This window comes from Hydra vulgaris, chromosome 15, assembly GCF_038396675.1.
Source record: "Hydra vulgaris chromosome 15, alternate assembly HydraT2T_AEP".
In the NCBI taxonomy this organism is placed as follows: domain Eukaryota; kingdom Metazoa; phylum Cnidaria; class Hydrozoa; order Anthoathecata; family Hydridae; genus Hydra; species Hydra vulgaris.
In genome coordinates this window covers 2,522,139-2,540,000 of record NC_088934.1, presented here as the reverse complement: position 1 = coordinate 2,540,000, position 17,862 = coordinate 2,522,139, and the positions used below count along the sequence as shown (strand labels likewise).

Here is a 17,862-nt window from a genome sequence, read left to right as displayed (position 1 = left end):
ATTATCACATTGTCGTAATGTTGCTTCTCTTTCTCTTTTCTAGAAATACTTTAATGGGCACTGCTCTAAAGAGCTAGCGTCTCTTGTGCCATCTACTATATATCATTCTTGTTTAATTCGTCATTTAATTAAGTCTCATCCTTTTTCTGTGACTGTTCCTAAGTGCTCCAAAAACTCTTATTCGTCTAGTTTTTTTCCTCTAACATCAGTCCTTTGGAATTCGCTTCCTTCATCTTGCTTTCCTGATTCATATAATTTGCAATCCTTCAAGTCGTTTGTCAATCGTTATCTTGCTCTACAATCTTCATCTTTTCTTTTCAAGTAATTTCCAACTCTAATTAGTGGTTGCTTGCAGCCTTGTTGGAAGCGAAGTTGTTTAAAACAAAAACAAAAACTTAACAAATAAAAATAATCTTGTATTTTATAACTTTTTTCTTAACTTTAAATATGAGTTAAAGTACAAAATATAATAAAAAGTTATAAAAGGCTCAAGATCATTTTTTGCCCACATTTCCCCACTCTTAGGAATATTTGGGAATAACTTTTTTACAGTGTCCAAATATTGTAGAAGGTTTCTCATTAAAATATCTTGTACAAAGTTGCGCAAATTAAAGTTTAGCAGGTTTTAAACATTCGACTTGTTTGTCATTTTCAATTGTTCAAAGCACAATGTTGTTAAGTATGAACTCTAAATAATTAATTGCAATTGTGGAAACTACAAGAAACAATAAAACTTAATGCTATTCCACTTTATTAAGTAATGTGGTTTTAAGCTTAAACTTATTTCAGTTAATTATCAATTTTTTAATATCTAAAATATGAATACTATTTAAAACCTTTAAAAAACTATTACTATATTTTTAAATTGAAATTTTCTTTTACCAATCATTATGAAAAATAAAGAAATATCTCAAAAATTGTTTCATGCTTTGGAAAACAACCTAATCAAATCAGTTACCGAACCTGATGCTTTTAAAGTTACATGGATCTCTGACATAGACTTCAAATTATTTTCTAAACAATTTAACAAAAAATGGAATAAAGTAAACAGACACAAGGATAGATTTGAGTTGCATTACAAAGTCTGGTTAGAAAATGAACTACATACAAGCAATGCATGTTTTGAAACTGATAAACGAGCCAAAACTCAGGCTTGGTTTTTCCAACTTCTTCTCACAATTTAGGTATGATACTTTATAAAAATTAAAGTAATGGACTCATGATGTTTTTTACTATTTAATTGTGTTTTAGCAAGTGTTTATACTAAATACAATCATCTGATATTTTAATTTAAATAAGCTGTCTACGGAAGACCACCAGGTGCAAATTCCATACCATTTACCCAAGCGTCTGAAAAAAAAGAAAGAAGAGGAGAGCAGAAAAAACATTACTGAGGAATTATTTTACTTATTTTTAAACTAAAAGAGAAAAAAAGGTTCAGTGATGCCAAGATACATAAACATCTATACTATAGTCATTTTTAATTTATCTTATTAATTAAAAAAAATCTTCAAAATACTACGGGTGATAAATTTTCTTAGTAGATTGTATTCACCTCACTCTTCAAATTTACATTTTTAAATTTAAGGTTGTAAAGCAAATATTAAAATCAGAGAAAAGTGGTGCAGTTAATTCAACAACAATATATACTGTAGAGGAAGCATTAGCTTTGATTTTGGACTGGCTGCTTATAATAAAGCCAGTTACCAAACAATTCTTATTGGAGCAATTTCTAACGGAAACAAATTGTATCCAACTTATAATGAAGTAAGGGAAGAAAAAGATTTATGCATACCTTGTCGTGGAATAGAAAATACTGATTATTCAGCCTCAGTTGATTTGCAGAGCCTTATTGACTATACTACATACAGGTTGTTAAAAATATTCAATGAATCTGTAAGGCTCCTGAGAAACCCATTCTTGTCTTTATACACAAAGTAGGATTTGATGGTTCAACCAGCCAATCATTATACAAACAATGTACAGAAGAAGAGATAAGTATCATTTATGTTGAGGAACAATCTTTATTTCTATCCTGCATCGTTCCAATTAAACTTTATATTGAAGAATCTGGCGAATCATTATGGACTAATGAAAAACCATTCTCTAAACTTTACTGCCGTCCAGTACAATTTCAATATGTAAAAGAAAGTGCTGAGGTTATTACACGAGAATATATTTCTATCAAGAACAGTAATTTGAAACCAACAGTCTTTGATTTCCTCTATTATCAAACATAAGTTAGAATGCACAATGATTGATGGAAAAGTGGCTACCATAGTTTTGCCTTTAAGTAATTCTCTTCAAGCATGTAGTATTTGTGGACTGACCTTTCAAATATGAACAATCTAAATGTTGCTTTTTCAAAAATCTTTAATACAGTTTCCACTTAATTTGGATTGAGCACATTACATGCATGGATTAGGTACTTTGAATGCTGTCTTCATATAAGTTATAGAATTGAATTAGGAAAGTGGCAAGTAAGAAAAAATATTATTGTTCAGCAAATGATGAAAGATCACTTAGGTTAATTGTAGATGTAGAAGTAAAAAGCAGTGGTTTAGGTACAGCAAATGATGGAAACACGGCACGAAAAGTAACAGTGCACGGCACAAAAAGAAACAGTGCCGAAATACTTGGCTTAGATAAAAATCTCATGAAACATTTATTCATAATTCTTTGTGTTTTATTGTGCAAACATCAAATTAACGCTGATGAACTTGAAAAATATACCAATGAAACAGCAGAGCTCTATGTTTCTTAGTACCCATGGTTCCCAATGCCTCAAATTGTACAAAAAATTCTAATTCATAGTTCTCAAGTTGTAAGAGATAAACCAGTAGGTCTTCTTTCTGAGGAAGCTCAGGAATGTTGAAATAAAGACATTAAAAATTATAGAGAACACTACACAAGAAAATTATTACGATAAGTCACTAATGAAAATGTTATGCGAAGATTATCGTGCAATTCAGATCCACTTATTAGCACTCTAAGAAGGAGTTCGAGATGTATTAAAGAACTTGAACTTAACGAAGATTGTATTAAACTTTTATTGTAACTTTATTTTCAATTTTAAGTTTTGTATATTTTTATACTGATTTCTGATAAAATATCTAATAAATAAATGTTTCTTTGTTTATTAAAAGGGGATGTAACACGCAACAAACATTTTAATCAATTATGCTTCGAATCTGGGAAAAAGTTTTGTCTAAAATCCCTAACGCCCTATACACCCTTTTTTATTATGGTGTTTAGGGTGCCTGCATCTGCAAAAAAAACAATTATTTTTTTTTAAAAAAGATCTTCATGATGACTAGAGCCACTCATATAAATTTCAATTTAACAACTTCAAAAATAAAGAAGTTATGATTTTTTGTCCATTTTATGTAAATCTTGACCCACTGTGCAAAGGTAAAAACTTAAGATAATAACTCAAAACTTACTCAGTATCACTCTCTATTATTTTAACCAATGCATTTACTCCATTTCTATTTATAAATTCATTGGCAAACAAAGGATCTTCAGCTTGACCTGCACAATCAACACCTGCCAGCTGATCTAATGCCATTCTTTTAATCTCTGAATCTGGTTGTTCAATATCCACAAGAAACTTTGATGCTGAAAGCTCCTATTAATAATAAAAAATAATAACTTTTTATTGTTTTTTAAAAAATGTGAAAAACTTTAACTTGCTTCTAAGTTTAATCTTAATGTTCTTTGCCTAACCTAAGTTAACCTTTTAGTTACCTGTAGTTATCTACAGTTGTTATAGTTATCTGTAGTTATCCACAGTTGTCAAAGTTGCCTTAAGTTATCTACATGTTATAGTTACCTGTAGTTATCTACACCTGTTATAGTTACCTGGAGTTATATACAGTTGTTATAGTTACCCGGAGTTATATACAGTTGCCTAATTGAGTTTTTGTCTTGTAAGTCAGAAAAACTTGGAAAATATAATAAGTACAAGATAAAAAATTTTTAAAACAAAACAATCATCGAATCATACTAATAATGTTTCTAATGACATCATACGGATGATGTTTTTATTGACATTTTATAGATGATGTTTCTAATGACATCATACTAATAATGTTTCTAATGACATCTATTACAAACAAGCCTATTGTAAATTTACTTTTAAAAGTTGTATCATTCATATTTTATAACATGGTTGTTTAATGCTGTAAACTGCTCATTTCATAAATTTTGCAACATCCCATTTCTGCGCATTTTTGTTTATTTTAACATGACAATTATGAGGTGTTGCACTCAAAGCTACAACCATTCTCCCACAGTTTAGAATACTCATTAATTTTAATTGAACTCTTTAGTTTGGAAGCATTGAAAAAAGTTAAGGAAAAATTCTGAGCTCAATAGAAAAAGAAAGTAAGAGGCGAAAAGATTAGTTTTAAAAAACTAAGGAGTTCATAAATAATAGATTCTAGTACTCTGTTTATTCCCTCTATGAAGTTCAGAAGCTTTTACACATTTTTAAAGCTCTACCAATACAAAGTAAAAATAGAGAATCTTATTTTTAAATTATTTTGATCCTTCCCATCAATATTAATATAAAACTAGTGTGCTTAAACTGTGACTTCTAAACCTAATAATTGTACGTCCTACAAATTTCTCACCTTAAAGATAAAGCAATCTTAAATATAAGTATAAAAGGATTTGCTGTGATAAGCAAGCAATAAAAATAGTGATAAGAAAAAAATTTCAAAATGTGTTTCCTTGTTAAACCTTTGTTGTTTAAACCTTTTCAATTTTTCTCTAAAAAAATTTCTTTTTTTTTTGGATTACAAACTTTTTTCATAAAATTTCATCAGTAACTGACTTAAATATCCAATATTTTTCTTATTATTTACCAAATGATATAAGGAACCCAATATATGTATGAACTATATACAATAATGCATTACCCAATTAAAATAAAAATATATAAATTTTCTAAATTTCTAAACTTTATGAATGACTTTTTAATAGAAGGTATGAGTCTAATTTCTATTAAAAAAGTTGTGATGTTGTTTACATTTTCAAAAGTACTAAATTTTTAGTTCATAATCTTAAATCAAAACAGTTTTTCAATATCTATGATATAATTAGATAAATTTATATCTAATTATTCAATAGATTTTGAAATTATAAGACATATTTATATTCAAACATGTATTACCATTATGCTAAAATTATTAATAAATGCACAATAAAATTAAATAAAATTAAACTTCAATTATTATCATCATTATTATTATTTTATTTTTTTTGAGGTGTGGGGAACATATCTTCTTCTATGTTTTTATAAGCATGAATTTGATAATTTGACATTTGTCCATTATTTTTTGTGAATAATTTGTCAGGTTTCTCAACCATTGATAGCATGGTAATGTTTCCAAACAGTAGACAAATAAAACCACCATGTCCCTGGTAGTACCGTGCTCAACTTGTTTTTCCGCGCAGCAGCCTTGTTTGTCAAGGTTTGTGTTTTGGATTTAAAGAGTTGAAAGAAGGTTGTAACCACAACTTTAGTAGCCTCTTCGACTGTAGTGGGCTTCATGGTTTTGGGGAGCTGAATTCAAATTAAAAAAAAAAAAAAACTGTGAAAAAAATATTTGCCTAGTAAAATTCAAAGGTATTGAGTCATTGCTTTAGTAAAAAAATTTTATTTCTTTACTTTAATGTTTTGTTTTTTAATTTTATTTCTGTAATTGCAAATAAATTTTATTTTGCAAACAAATTTCATTTGGCAACATTAAATTCAATGAGGAGAAATTATATTATGTTAACTATGTTAATTATGTCAACTAAGATTTGTTAATCGTGTTTGTGTCAACTAAGATTCGTTAATCGTGTTCGTATCAATTAAGATTTGTTAATCATGTTCGTGTCAACTAAGATTTTTGATTTAGAGTTAAAAATAGGTGTAATAATCACTTAAGTAACTTTAGATTATCTATTGAATTTATCTAAAAAGTCTTGAAAAATTGAATCTTTGGTAAAAATTTAAAAATTGAATCTTTAGTAAAGATTTTTCAAATTTCAAAATTCAAAAGACTTACTGAAAATTTACATTAATAAAAAACTGTTTGAATTGTTAAATGAAACTTTACATAAATATCAAAATAAATCAACATTACACTAAATGCTGCACCATTAAACATCTTATAACAACTTACAACATTCAAGTTTAATGTAAGAATATCACCATCATGAATATCAGCACGATTCTATGATAAAATAACAATATTATAAATATATATATATAAAATTTTTAAAAGTTGTTTTTTTAATAAAATTATTATGAATATGTCATTTTTTAACTTATACAAATAACTCAATAAAACTAAAAATAACTCATACAAAAAATAAACAATAAATCAGAAAAATCTTTAATTTTAATATTTCATCAATATTTTGTTGATAAAATAATAAAATTAAAGATTAAAAAAAACCCGTTAAAACAAAACCAAAGTGTTTAAAAAATCCTTTTAGTCTACAGCTTACAAGCAAGAGGTTTCAACTCTGCCATTTTAGTGATATTTAAATATCACTAAAACAACATTCTCAGAATATGATTGGTTTATTGTTTGAATACAACATCATTTCTGTATATGGCTACAAAACATAAACAAACAAAAAATTATCAAACTTTTTTGGCGGACCTGCATTTGCCAAACTAAATGTTGAAGAATGTTAAGATCTGTTGTCATTCATACGTCAAGATACATATAATGTGTCTTTATTAAATGTTTCCGTTTTTACTAGCACTTTACCAACGAATTGTTCATAATCACGGCCTCAATAATCACTTAGTATACCAATGAATTCTTTATCATCCATGTCTCAACACTTATTTAAGCAGCCTCAGCCTCAACAAACAATAAAATTAATTAAAGGCTAAAAAATAAATTATTAATTATGCATCCACAGCAACTTTGAATGCTCTGTTTGCAATTATAATAAGGGCAGAAAATTATTTGAATGGATTGCATATAGATCTATAATGGATCTACAATGCCTTGCGATGAAACTCAGACATTAAAAAAAATATGTAACCACAAAGGTAAAGCCAATAGCCTGGCTTGCAAGCTTCTCAAACTCAGAAAAGGTGAGCATTTGAAAGCAAATTACACAAAAATTAATCAAGCTGAATCAGACACAACTGAACATGTATTTAAAACAGCATATTATGTTGTTAAAAACAGACCCTATACTGATCATCCTGAGCTGATTAATCTACCAAAGGTAAATAGTGTTAAATGCTAGCAGAGTGTTACACTAAAATATTGTTTGTAGAGACATTGTTGATTCTGAGTGAGCAAATGAAGAAGAAAGTATTAACACTACTGTATAATGTAGTAAGGCTAATTTTTCATGTGTGTATATATTAGTATGAGGTAAGTAAATTGATCAAATAAAAATTCAATATATTTAAGAAGATGGATATTTTTGATAAAATTTAAGTAATTGAGGGAATGCATTAAAATAGCAAATTAATTTTTAAGATAATTAAAAATACTTAAAGAAATTTTTTTAAATTTTTACAGGAAAAGTAATTAATACTTCAATTTAATACATTCTTTATTTATTTTTCTATGCTTAATGGTAAAAGTGTTTTCTAAACCTTTTAAAGTAGGTTGGGAATGCCATTGTGCACGAGCAGAACGCAGTATTATTTTGAAGCATCATAGAGAGAGCAAATCTTACTCATACATCCAAAATTTTCTCATATTTTCTGCATGATAATTTCAAGCGGTATAAATTATAAAGCAAAAGTTGAAAAATGAGTTGGAAAATATAAGACTACTGTGCAAGAAGACCAAAGAATTTTTAGATTTGTTAAAAGCAAACCATTTTTATTTGCAATCATAACAAAGATGATCTTAAATTTAAAATGAGTGAACTGCTGCATGTAGGCACCTAAGAGAGACTGTCTAAATGCATGCAGTCCACAAAAGGTTCCTATGTTATTAAAAAAACATACCACTAAATCAAAAGACAACGCTCGTCTAAAGAATGTTTTCACAGCGCAATAAACAACACTTGTTATGTATATATTCTTGTAACAATAACTTTACTAACATATGCATGTAACAAGTATAAAACCAAATTTTGTATTTAATAAGCAATTTTTTTAATGAACTAACAGGTAGCTTGTGCAAAAGTCAAAAAAATCTAACACTAAACCAGAAATTTGTGACGCAATCCCTTAAAAGTTCAAAAATGAGAAAGAAAACAAAAGAATACTGTTTATTGCACCTAGATATCTTCTCCACTAGTTCCATATTGAACTTTCCAAAAAACTGGTAACATTACTTTTAAACAAATTAAATGTTAATTGTAATGATATTGGTATCAGACACTTTAGGGAACATATTGAAGAGTTTTAAAGAAAATAAAACACAACTCTTTTTTTTATTATTATTACATAAAAATGTTTCTAATGCAAAAACCACAAAACTTATCATTCAAATTAAAAATTAGGTAAAGTGTCAAGTTGCCCATAATCTGTTAGCTAGCTAATAATTAGCAAGACTCAGAACAGCATCCACATTAGGGTGTATCAAAAAACAACTTTTTTGAATTTGAAATTGTAATAGAGCGGAAAAGCTGCATAATGCTATAAAAAGTAATTGTGCCAAATTTTTATGTATATTTTTTATGTTTTCTGACTTTTTTTACAAAATAAAAATAACAAATTCTATGCATATACTAGAGTTGTAATAGAGTTTAAACATTACACAATGACTAAGTTAGAAATGCTTACAATTTTTAAGAAAATATTTTAATTTCTTCAGTTGCCGCAAGAGGACTGAGTTTTTAGGAAAAAACACAATTTTTATTTAAAACATAGTAATTTTAATTATGTTGTTAAGGCTTTCACTTACCGTCACTGTTACGATAATGGAATAAAAGTAATTAAAATGTAATAAACCAAACATTCTATGCCAATTGTTACACCGGTGATTTTTAACTGACATTAAAGTATGTAAAATGTCACTAATATGTCATTTATTACCATCACCATCAGCATTATTTACCACAAATTATGTCTATAATCAAAACATTTATTTAATAAATATTCAGATAAATACCAAAAAGCACAGCTTATAATTTATTAGTTCTGATTTACATCTGTTTATTAATAAAACAAATTGAAATCAAAGAAAATATTTTAATGGCAAAAATGTCTTCTGCTGCAGTGACAACAAGGAAAAAGTCTACTTGTCCTATCTTCGGTTCACCAGCAGGCTTATGTGAAAATGCCTTGCGAACATGCAAACATGTCATGCTAATTTATCTTTTCTCAATGCAGAAAATGAGAGTGGAAAGTGGTGGAAAACGACCTTTTTTGAAAGAAATATTGGAAAATTTGGTGCACAAAATAGAAAATTTGTGGAGAAAAGCATCGATACCTACTGTGTCGCATAAACACATTGTAAAAATGTTTCTTGGTACAATCAAAAGTATAGAAATATTATGAAGTCCGTTACAAAATGAAACATACAGAAAAAAGTCCAAAATAATAACATTTCAAAAGCATGCAGAAAATACTTTATTTGACGTTGCAGCATGCAAATGCCTTGATTTTTCTAAATGCATCTGTAAAAATTAAAGAAGATACCACAGAAAGAACATGATTTTCTCAGCAATCAGAGATTTATGAGGATTATGTATATGGAAGGACTCAATATACAAAGTACTTAAAGATTACAGCAAAAAGAAGCAAGAAAAAACAGAGTAAACAGCCCCTTACTGTCTAACCCATCAACACAGTCTTCAGCTATTACAGGTATTGAAGCTAAAGCAATATCATCAAGTCGCATTCAGAAATCAAGTTTTTATTCTATATCTCAAGATTCTGATTCTGATGAGACTGTGATTTTGAATACTGACTCAGAATCAGATGCTGATTATTTAGATACAGCTGAAAGCCGCAAGCGAAAATGGAACAGAAAAGATAAAACTGAACAAATGAGATCACCGTTACTATCCTTAGCACAAGCCTGCTATAGAGTAGGTGTTTCAAGCAGAGGTGCTGCATTTATAGCATGTGCTGTGCTGGAAGACATGAACGTAATTTCATAAATTACGTTCATGTCTTCCAGCACAATAGTAACCAATATAAAGTAATTGATAAAAACAAGATTCAAAGAGAACGAAAGAAAAACAGACTTAAAATGCAACATTTAGACCATGAAGATATTCAAATAATAGAAGGTTTGCATTTTGATGGAAGATAAAATACAATATTAGTTATTGATACAAACAAGGAGAAAAATATACGAAAACGAAAGAGAAATTAAGTTGTGTAATACCTTGCTAATAGTTAGCTACATTCCTGTACAAAAAATCTCTTAGCTCTGACCAAAAATACTTACTTGATATTTGTAAAGCAATATCTACAAGTTATTGTCCAAACGCTTTGGCTAACCGAAATCCTGGAAAACTTAACCATGCTAGGTAGGTGACCACTGCAAACAGAATATTGAGGTATTATGTTGGATGTAGCAAACCGTCACACAGGCTGAGAGAAATAGTTGAGTTTACTGTTGAAGTTTCTGCCAAATGTGGTTCAATATAAGATGTAATCCCGCATGCACGGAAGGTGCTAGACATTTATGGCTAACCGTTGATTTATTCAGATATATCAGTAGTGAAATAAAAAGTATCATCAATCAAGTTATACAAAGAATGGTTTTTTTGCGCATCCAGAAAACATGCTTCTTGCTATGATATCGGATACTCGCCCAAATGTGAGGAAATTGGCATTACAACAAATAATGAAAGCAAGATGAAAACGAACAAAGTCCAAAAGTTCTCTATACCAGAAATTTTGAAGCAAAAGACTATATAGATCTAATTGATTAGAAAAAAATGTGAACTAAATGAACCTTTTTTTTGAGATTACCACTCACATTTCAGATGAAAACCTAATTGAAATGTTAAAAAATGTTTATCTTCCAGATGTGCAGCATTTTCCATACCATACTCAAGGAGTAGAGAGATGCATCAAACTTGTAACCAAGGCTTCAGATCAAGTTTGCGGTTTGGCTAATAGAGACTGCTTCATTCGTGCAAGAGTTGCATCGCAAAAAATAATGCCTTTATTCAACACAAAGAAACAGTTTGAGACAGATCCATATGGGTCAGATGGTTGAACTTTATAACAGCTTAACTTTAGGCATTTTTCAAAAACATTTTCCACATAACTTTAATTGTACATTATGAATTGCAGAGCTTAATTGCCAGAGACTCATTGAACAGTGTTTTTTCTTAAAAACTTAGCCCTCTAGTGGAAACTGAAGACATTAAAATATTTTCTTAAAAATTGTAACCATTTCTAACCTGATTATTGTATAATGTTTAAACTCTAATACAACTCTAATATATGCATAGAATTTGTTATTTTTATTTTGTAAAAAAAGTCAGAAAACGTGTTTTTGTAAGGAAAATAAAACCCTACCGTGAACTGAAGACATAAAAAATATACAAAAAAATTAGGCACAATTACTTTTTATAGCATTATGCAACTTTTCCGCTCTATTACAATTTCAAATTCAAAAAAAGTTGTTTTTCGATACACCCTAATCCACATCAATATAGATAAAACTCCTACTAAACAGAAACAATCAAAACTATTGTTTAAAATGTTCAACAGTGATCAACAAAACAGAAGAAAAAAAAAAATAAAAAAAAAATTAAAACAGAGAAAAAAAATAACTTTCACCATCTGCAGTGGTGAGTGAATTACACACAGCAATACAGACTCACATTTGGTGTTCATCTAATCTTGAAACTGAACAAGTTTTAGTTGGTTATAAATAAGTTCTCTTTTTAGTTCTTTGCATGACAAAAAAAAGAACTAATTAATTCTAACTTTCAATAATACCATAGAATCTTCAAGCCATCCTAAGAACCCATTTTTTATATCTTAACAAAATTATAAAAACTTCAAAAAACTGGAATATTAAAAAAAGCTTTCTAAAGATAATTCTCATAAAATAAAAAAGAAACTTGATTACAGAAGCAAAGACCAAAACTGCTAACCCTGCTAGTTGGCTGGAGCCAGGGATGTAAAAAACCCCATACTTGGCCAAGAAAATCGACACATTAAAAACTGATCTATCAGTTTTCGATCTATCAGTTTTTATCTTTGTTATCAGTTATCTAAATGCTAAATAATGGCTACATTCCAAAACTCATCTATCAATATAAAAACACAAAAAATTTAAAAAAGTTACAGTTAAAAATAAAATTAAATCTGAATGAAAGAGTAAAATATTACAAATAAGAGAAAAATGTATCAAAAGGTAAAATGCTGTCAAAGTCAATGTTATCAAATGTACAGCTACAATCTTTAACAATTTCTTCATCCTTTAAGTTCAACTCAGCTGCTGCCACAACAGCATTGTTTAAAAGGGTATCAATCTGCAGTTAATCTTTTATCTCAAAAATAGCATGGATTTGTTATAAATAAATTGTTACCAAATTATTGCCTATCAGATCTCATATTTAATGACAGTGCATATGTTTATAAAAGATTATTTAAAAAGCATTTGACTTACTCATGATCTTTTGCTCCAAAAACTTTTTGATTATGGTGTATTTAGTATGCTACTTAAATGGATGAATTCTTCATTATATTTTCTCTTTTTCTATTATATTTAATATGGAGCTGATTTTCTTATTCAATCATATTTGTATTTTTAACAAAATTTCATATTACCGTTCATTTTTTTTTTTTAAGTATCTACAAAGTTATCTTTATCTGTATGTATGTTTCGTTTTCTGCTTCACTCTCACATCTATTGCTGAAACAACGTTTCCATAAATAGTTAAGTTTTTAGATTTTCTAAGTAATTGCAAAAAATGTTAGGGTTTCCAGTTATTTTTTCCATTATTGTTGCAATAATTTGTACCAGTAAACTAATCTTGTAATTTATTACAGCAATATGTTCCTACAATGTTCCAGTAACTTATTACAGTAAACTGTTGGTCTGTTTTCTCCTAACCACAGTTTAAAAACTAAGTTTAATTGCTCTGAGGCCAGCTAGTTGTAAGGCTTTCCAAAATATGGAATAGCTCTAAGAGAAACTGATTTTATCAAAAGCTGTAAAATAACAGATTTCTAACAATGCCATCTGCACATCAGTTGTTCCTGTTAGCGCTTTTGGATTGCATTGATGTTGAGGTCACATAAGTAGCCAATTGTTATGACTCATTGTGAAGCTTCTATTAAGGTTGCCTCACTTTATTGTGGTTGTCACTTTTTTAATTCTGATTTCATTTTCTACTTCTTTAAATCTATTATTTATCCTTATATGGAATACTGTAGTCATATTTAAGCTGGTTCTTATAATGAGGCCCTCTTTCTTTTAGATAAAATCCAAAAATGCATTGTAAAACTTATTGGACCTGATGTAGCGACCAAGCCTGAGTCCCTGTCCCATTATCATAAAGTTGCATTCTCTTTTCTTCAAATACCATCATGGCTGATGCTCAAGTGAGAAATCATTGCTTATTCCAACAACCAAAACTCAATCTGAACTCTTGTTTCTGTCATTAGCGTGAACTGTCATTCAGCACAGAAACATCCATTTGCTGTAAATTTTTCCTCATGCTTAAAAATATATTTCCTTAAACATTTTTCATAAATGAAACATAAATAAAATGAAACATAAATAAAAGATTAAAATAAAATGTTACTGGAAAATGGATTAAAAAAAATTTCTAAAAACTTTTTTAATTTTAAACTTATTAATTACAAACAGTTTGATTAAACAATTACATTGAAACAAAAATAAATAAAAACAAAAATTCTACCTCCTCTGTAATATATATTTTAGAATCAAGATACTGTAAAGAATGTTGATCAAACTTTGATGTAATGGTCCATCTAAATTAACATTTGAATTGTTTATAAACAAACCCTTGTAATACAAAACAAATAAAAATTAGTATAATAAATTATTATTATCTTGTTGAATGAATTATTATTAATATATTATGGTATAGTTATCAAATTATTAAACAATTAACTGAATCACTGAATTGCAATTATTTAAAAATTCACAAAAAATTCAGTTAATAATAGTTAGTATAAGTCTAAATGTTTTAAACATGAAAAATAAATTTGTCAGATTCAATTTGTAAAAACTTCATATATATTAACACTAAACTAATAATATAACATAAACAATATGGAATAATAGTTATAAATAATATTTATTTACATACAACAATATATTATAATCTAAAACATTACAGGTAATTAAAATTTAAAACATACAATAACTATAATTTAAAACAATATTATAACAATAATGTGTAATAACATTTATATTATAACTAACATATAAAAATATTAATAATGGTATTAATATGTTTATTAATTTAAAAAAATTTTAAACCCAGAGTTTTTTTTTCATATGGAACACATTAAGGGGGTGGCAGCATATATTTTTCAAAAATATTGTTTTTTGGAATACCCTAATAGAAGTATATAAATTTATAAGTAATGGCAGTTATAATATCTCAGTTATATTATCTCAGTTATAAATCTCAGTTAATAAAAGCCTTAATAAAAGATGTGGTTGGTATTATATTTGAGTTGAGTAATGATTAATGATTTTTCATTAACAAACTGTCATCAACAAAGTTTTCCTCTGGCCAAAAAAGTAGTAGTTAAATGTTGCTAGCAGCAACTACTACTATGTTGCTAGCAGCAACTACTACTATGTTGCTAGCAGCAACTACTACTTTGTTCTACACTTAGAATTGCTTCATTTTGTAAAGACAAAAATTTCCATTGTAAATCCAAAAAACCTTGGAAACTATTTAACAAATATTATCTGAGTAGCACACATCCAAACATATTTAATCTTTAAGTGTTTCAAAAGTCATGTTTTCTCCAGTCTAGTCACTGCACTGAACTAATTACCACAGTTGAAAAACAGAAGACAGTTTTACAATTAATTTGCTAATTCAAATAACATTTTCTATTTCAATATACATAAAATGTTGAAATATACATAAATTGTTGAAACTGTTAGAAATTTGTCATCCAAAGCAAGACTTGATTACATTATACAAAATTTTCAAAAATTTATACTTGAAATATTAACTAACAACTATATTTCATGTCATGAATCTAAGTGCAATTCCATTTGAAAACATCAAGGACATGCAACCCTAAGTCTCAGATATTGCTGGTTTTTAAATTCCCAAAATTTTATCTAATTACAAAAAGTTTCAAAGATATGACTATTCAAACTTTTCCTTGAACCAACAAAAATCTACCACTTTGAAAGATGGTTTTAGTCTTTGTTTCTGTTTTGTATGTAACAGAAACAAAGACAAAAACCTTTATCATAAATTTACTGGGGCGAGTTTAGCTACAAAAATACCAATGTAGCTCAATTTTTTTTATTTTTTTTTGTAGATGTTGTTTTGAATAGTTTTTTTAGTTATTATAAAGAATTGGAGAGTGGTCTTTTCTTAAACAGTAAAAAAACATTAAATTTGTTACTTATAAAACAGGTATTATGGAAAATAAAAGTAAAAAAAGATGGTACTCTTAAGTGCTTAATACACAGAAGTTGATGTTTAATAATTTTCCAAAAATTTTCCTACTTACCCTAAGCTTATTAAGACCCCCTCCCCCTGTTTTTTTTGTTATCTATTATATTATTATATATATGGACAATTCAATTTTTAACTTACGTTACATGTGCAACAAATTTATCAAATATTTGCCTATTTAAACTGTAATTTAAATTGTTAATAAAATTAAAGACATTAAAGCTGTTAGTCGGAAGAATAAAACTGAAAATGCCACTTTTTTATGTTACGCAGAAAACAAGGTAAAAAAATTGCTTCAACTTCTAGGTCAAATTTCTAAAAATTAGTAATACAGATTGTATTGGAAATTTTCACAAGATGTTGAGAATTCTATACCAATAAAAAAAATATTAAAAAATTAATCAGAGGTGGCTATGGAAAATAAACTTGCTTTTTTTGATACTATATATTTAACTTACATTGCTTTCATTACCAAGCAGTTATTATCATTAGATTTTTTAGAGTTATGTAACAAAAGAATTGCAAAAGTATTGAACGCATTCATCAAAAGTAATTAACAAAGGCAATTTTATAAAAACTGGTTACACTCTTCCCGAGTTATTTTTCATAACATTTATGAAAGTTATACCGAAAACAGTTTTTTCCGCAAGACCAAGAGCAACTTTAAAAAATTACTTTAGTATGACAACTTTATTATTACCTATTAAGTCGACCCCCTTAATTGCATTTTTACAAACAAAAATTTACGAAAAAGCACCAGAACTTTAGTAAACGCAAGTAATTTTAACTTAGATTACAAAAACTTAAAATTTAAATGTCCTATAACTAAGTATAGTTATTCAAAACTTTAAATGTAAAAACGTAACACTTAATATTCTTTCGCATATATTATTAAAAAATTTAAGTTTTTAAAAAAAACTTAAATTTTTTAATAATATACTTTTGTTTTTTCTAAAATATTAAAATTTTAGAAAAAACAAAATTTTATCATGTTTTTGTTAACTTACATTACATGAAAATTACAAAAGATCTTTTGTTATTTTTTTGAAATATATATATTTTTAAAAGTATAAAACCTGAACAATAACAAATTAAACATGTTAGCTCCATCTTCACACTAAATTAATTCGGATTAGGCAAATATATTCATGGCTAAAATAACATTTTACAATGATACTTTTTTTATGATGCAACAATGAGTAAAACCGTAACTTTCGGAAGCATAAAAATGATTTAAATTAATTTTAGTACTAAAGGTATATTTTAGATAACTTTCATGTGTCTACATCAATATTCATTTGCTAAAATTTTATTTATTTAATATAATATAAAATATTTATGGAAATTGCCCATATAGTTATATATCTCAAATCTCAAAAAATTTCAGTTATTTTTTCTAATTTTGAAGAGCTTTCTAATTTTTAGGTCTTAAAAACTAGAAAGTATAAACTCATTTATAGAAAAAAAAACTTCCCATTCACCTGTCTGTTAAGTCTACCTCCCCCCCCTCCTTCCTCTCCTCCATTTCTCCCATTTATCACATCTGGATAAATATTCATATCCATCCTTTTATTCCCACCTGAAAGTAACTTGACAATAATGAAACTGAAACAGTTTTGACCAAATCAAATTGTTCCTTTAGTTGTTACTGACATGCTTTTTGTGTTTTCTTGGTAATTTTATAAAATCCAATCCTAAATTTGAAAAATTTCTTAGACAATAGTGGTAAGTGTTATTGGTATTTCAGGAGGTGATGTTTCTAATTTTATGCTATCTTTTTCGATTGGATTTAGAGTTGTGGAGGTAGTTGTAAATAAAGGAAGAGAAATGATTGTAAAACATACTGATAACTTGCACTCAAAATTTACCCTAATTAACTTGTTAAATTCTTTCTACTCTTTCTTTTCAATAAACAAATCAAGTTTATGGTATGAATGTTTTATTTTTATTTCAATAAGTGAGTTTATATTTTCTAATTTTTAAGACCTAAACCGGTCTCAAATATTAGAAAATAATAATTAAAAATTTTTTTTTTTTTTTTTAGTTTTGAGATATAGTTTCCTTGTTTATAACAAGTAAGATCAGGGATGCAGAATCCAAAAAGGATTATGGTTTTATATCTCTATTTTGTCTGATGTCAAGAAGCTCTAAACATGTTGATTGACTTATTATCTGCAAAAAGAAAAAATTAATAAGATTTAATCACTTATTAAAGCTTATTGTTTTTAAGCCCAGAGTCCTGGAGTCCTTGCCGCCATTATACCTTAGGACCTTGGG

The 17,862-nt window shown here is 27.6% G+C and overlaps 1 protein-coding gene across 1 annotated transcript in view; it reads right to left on the bottom strand.

Moving 5' to 3' along the window:
• The window catches only part of LOC136072060 (engulfment and cell motility protein 1-like), a 109,616-nt gene that overhangs the window by 56,196 nt on the left and 35,558 nt on the right, over positions 1 to 17,862 (bottom strand). Inside the window, exons 4-6 of the mRNA XM_065820159.1 lie at positions 13,828 to 13,900; positions 6,177 to 6,227; positions 3,444 to 3,628 (exon numbers count right to left, since the gene is read on the bottom strand). Of these exons, the coding sequence (XP_065676231.1) occupies positions 3,444 to 3,628; positions 6,177 to 6,227; positions 13,828 to 13,900 (309 nt within the window). The remainder of the gene's footprint in view (positions 1 to 3,443; positions 3,629 to 6,176; positions 6,228 to 13,827; positions 13,901 to 17,862) is intronic.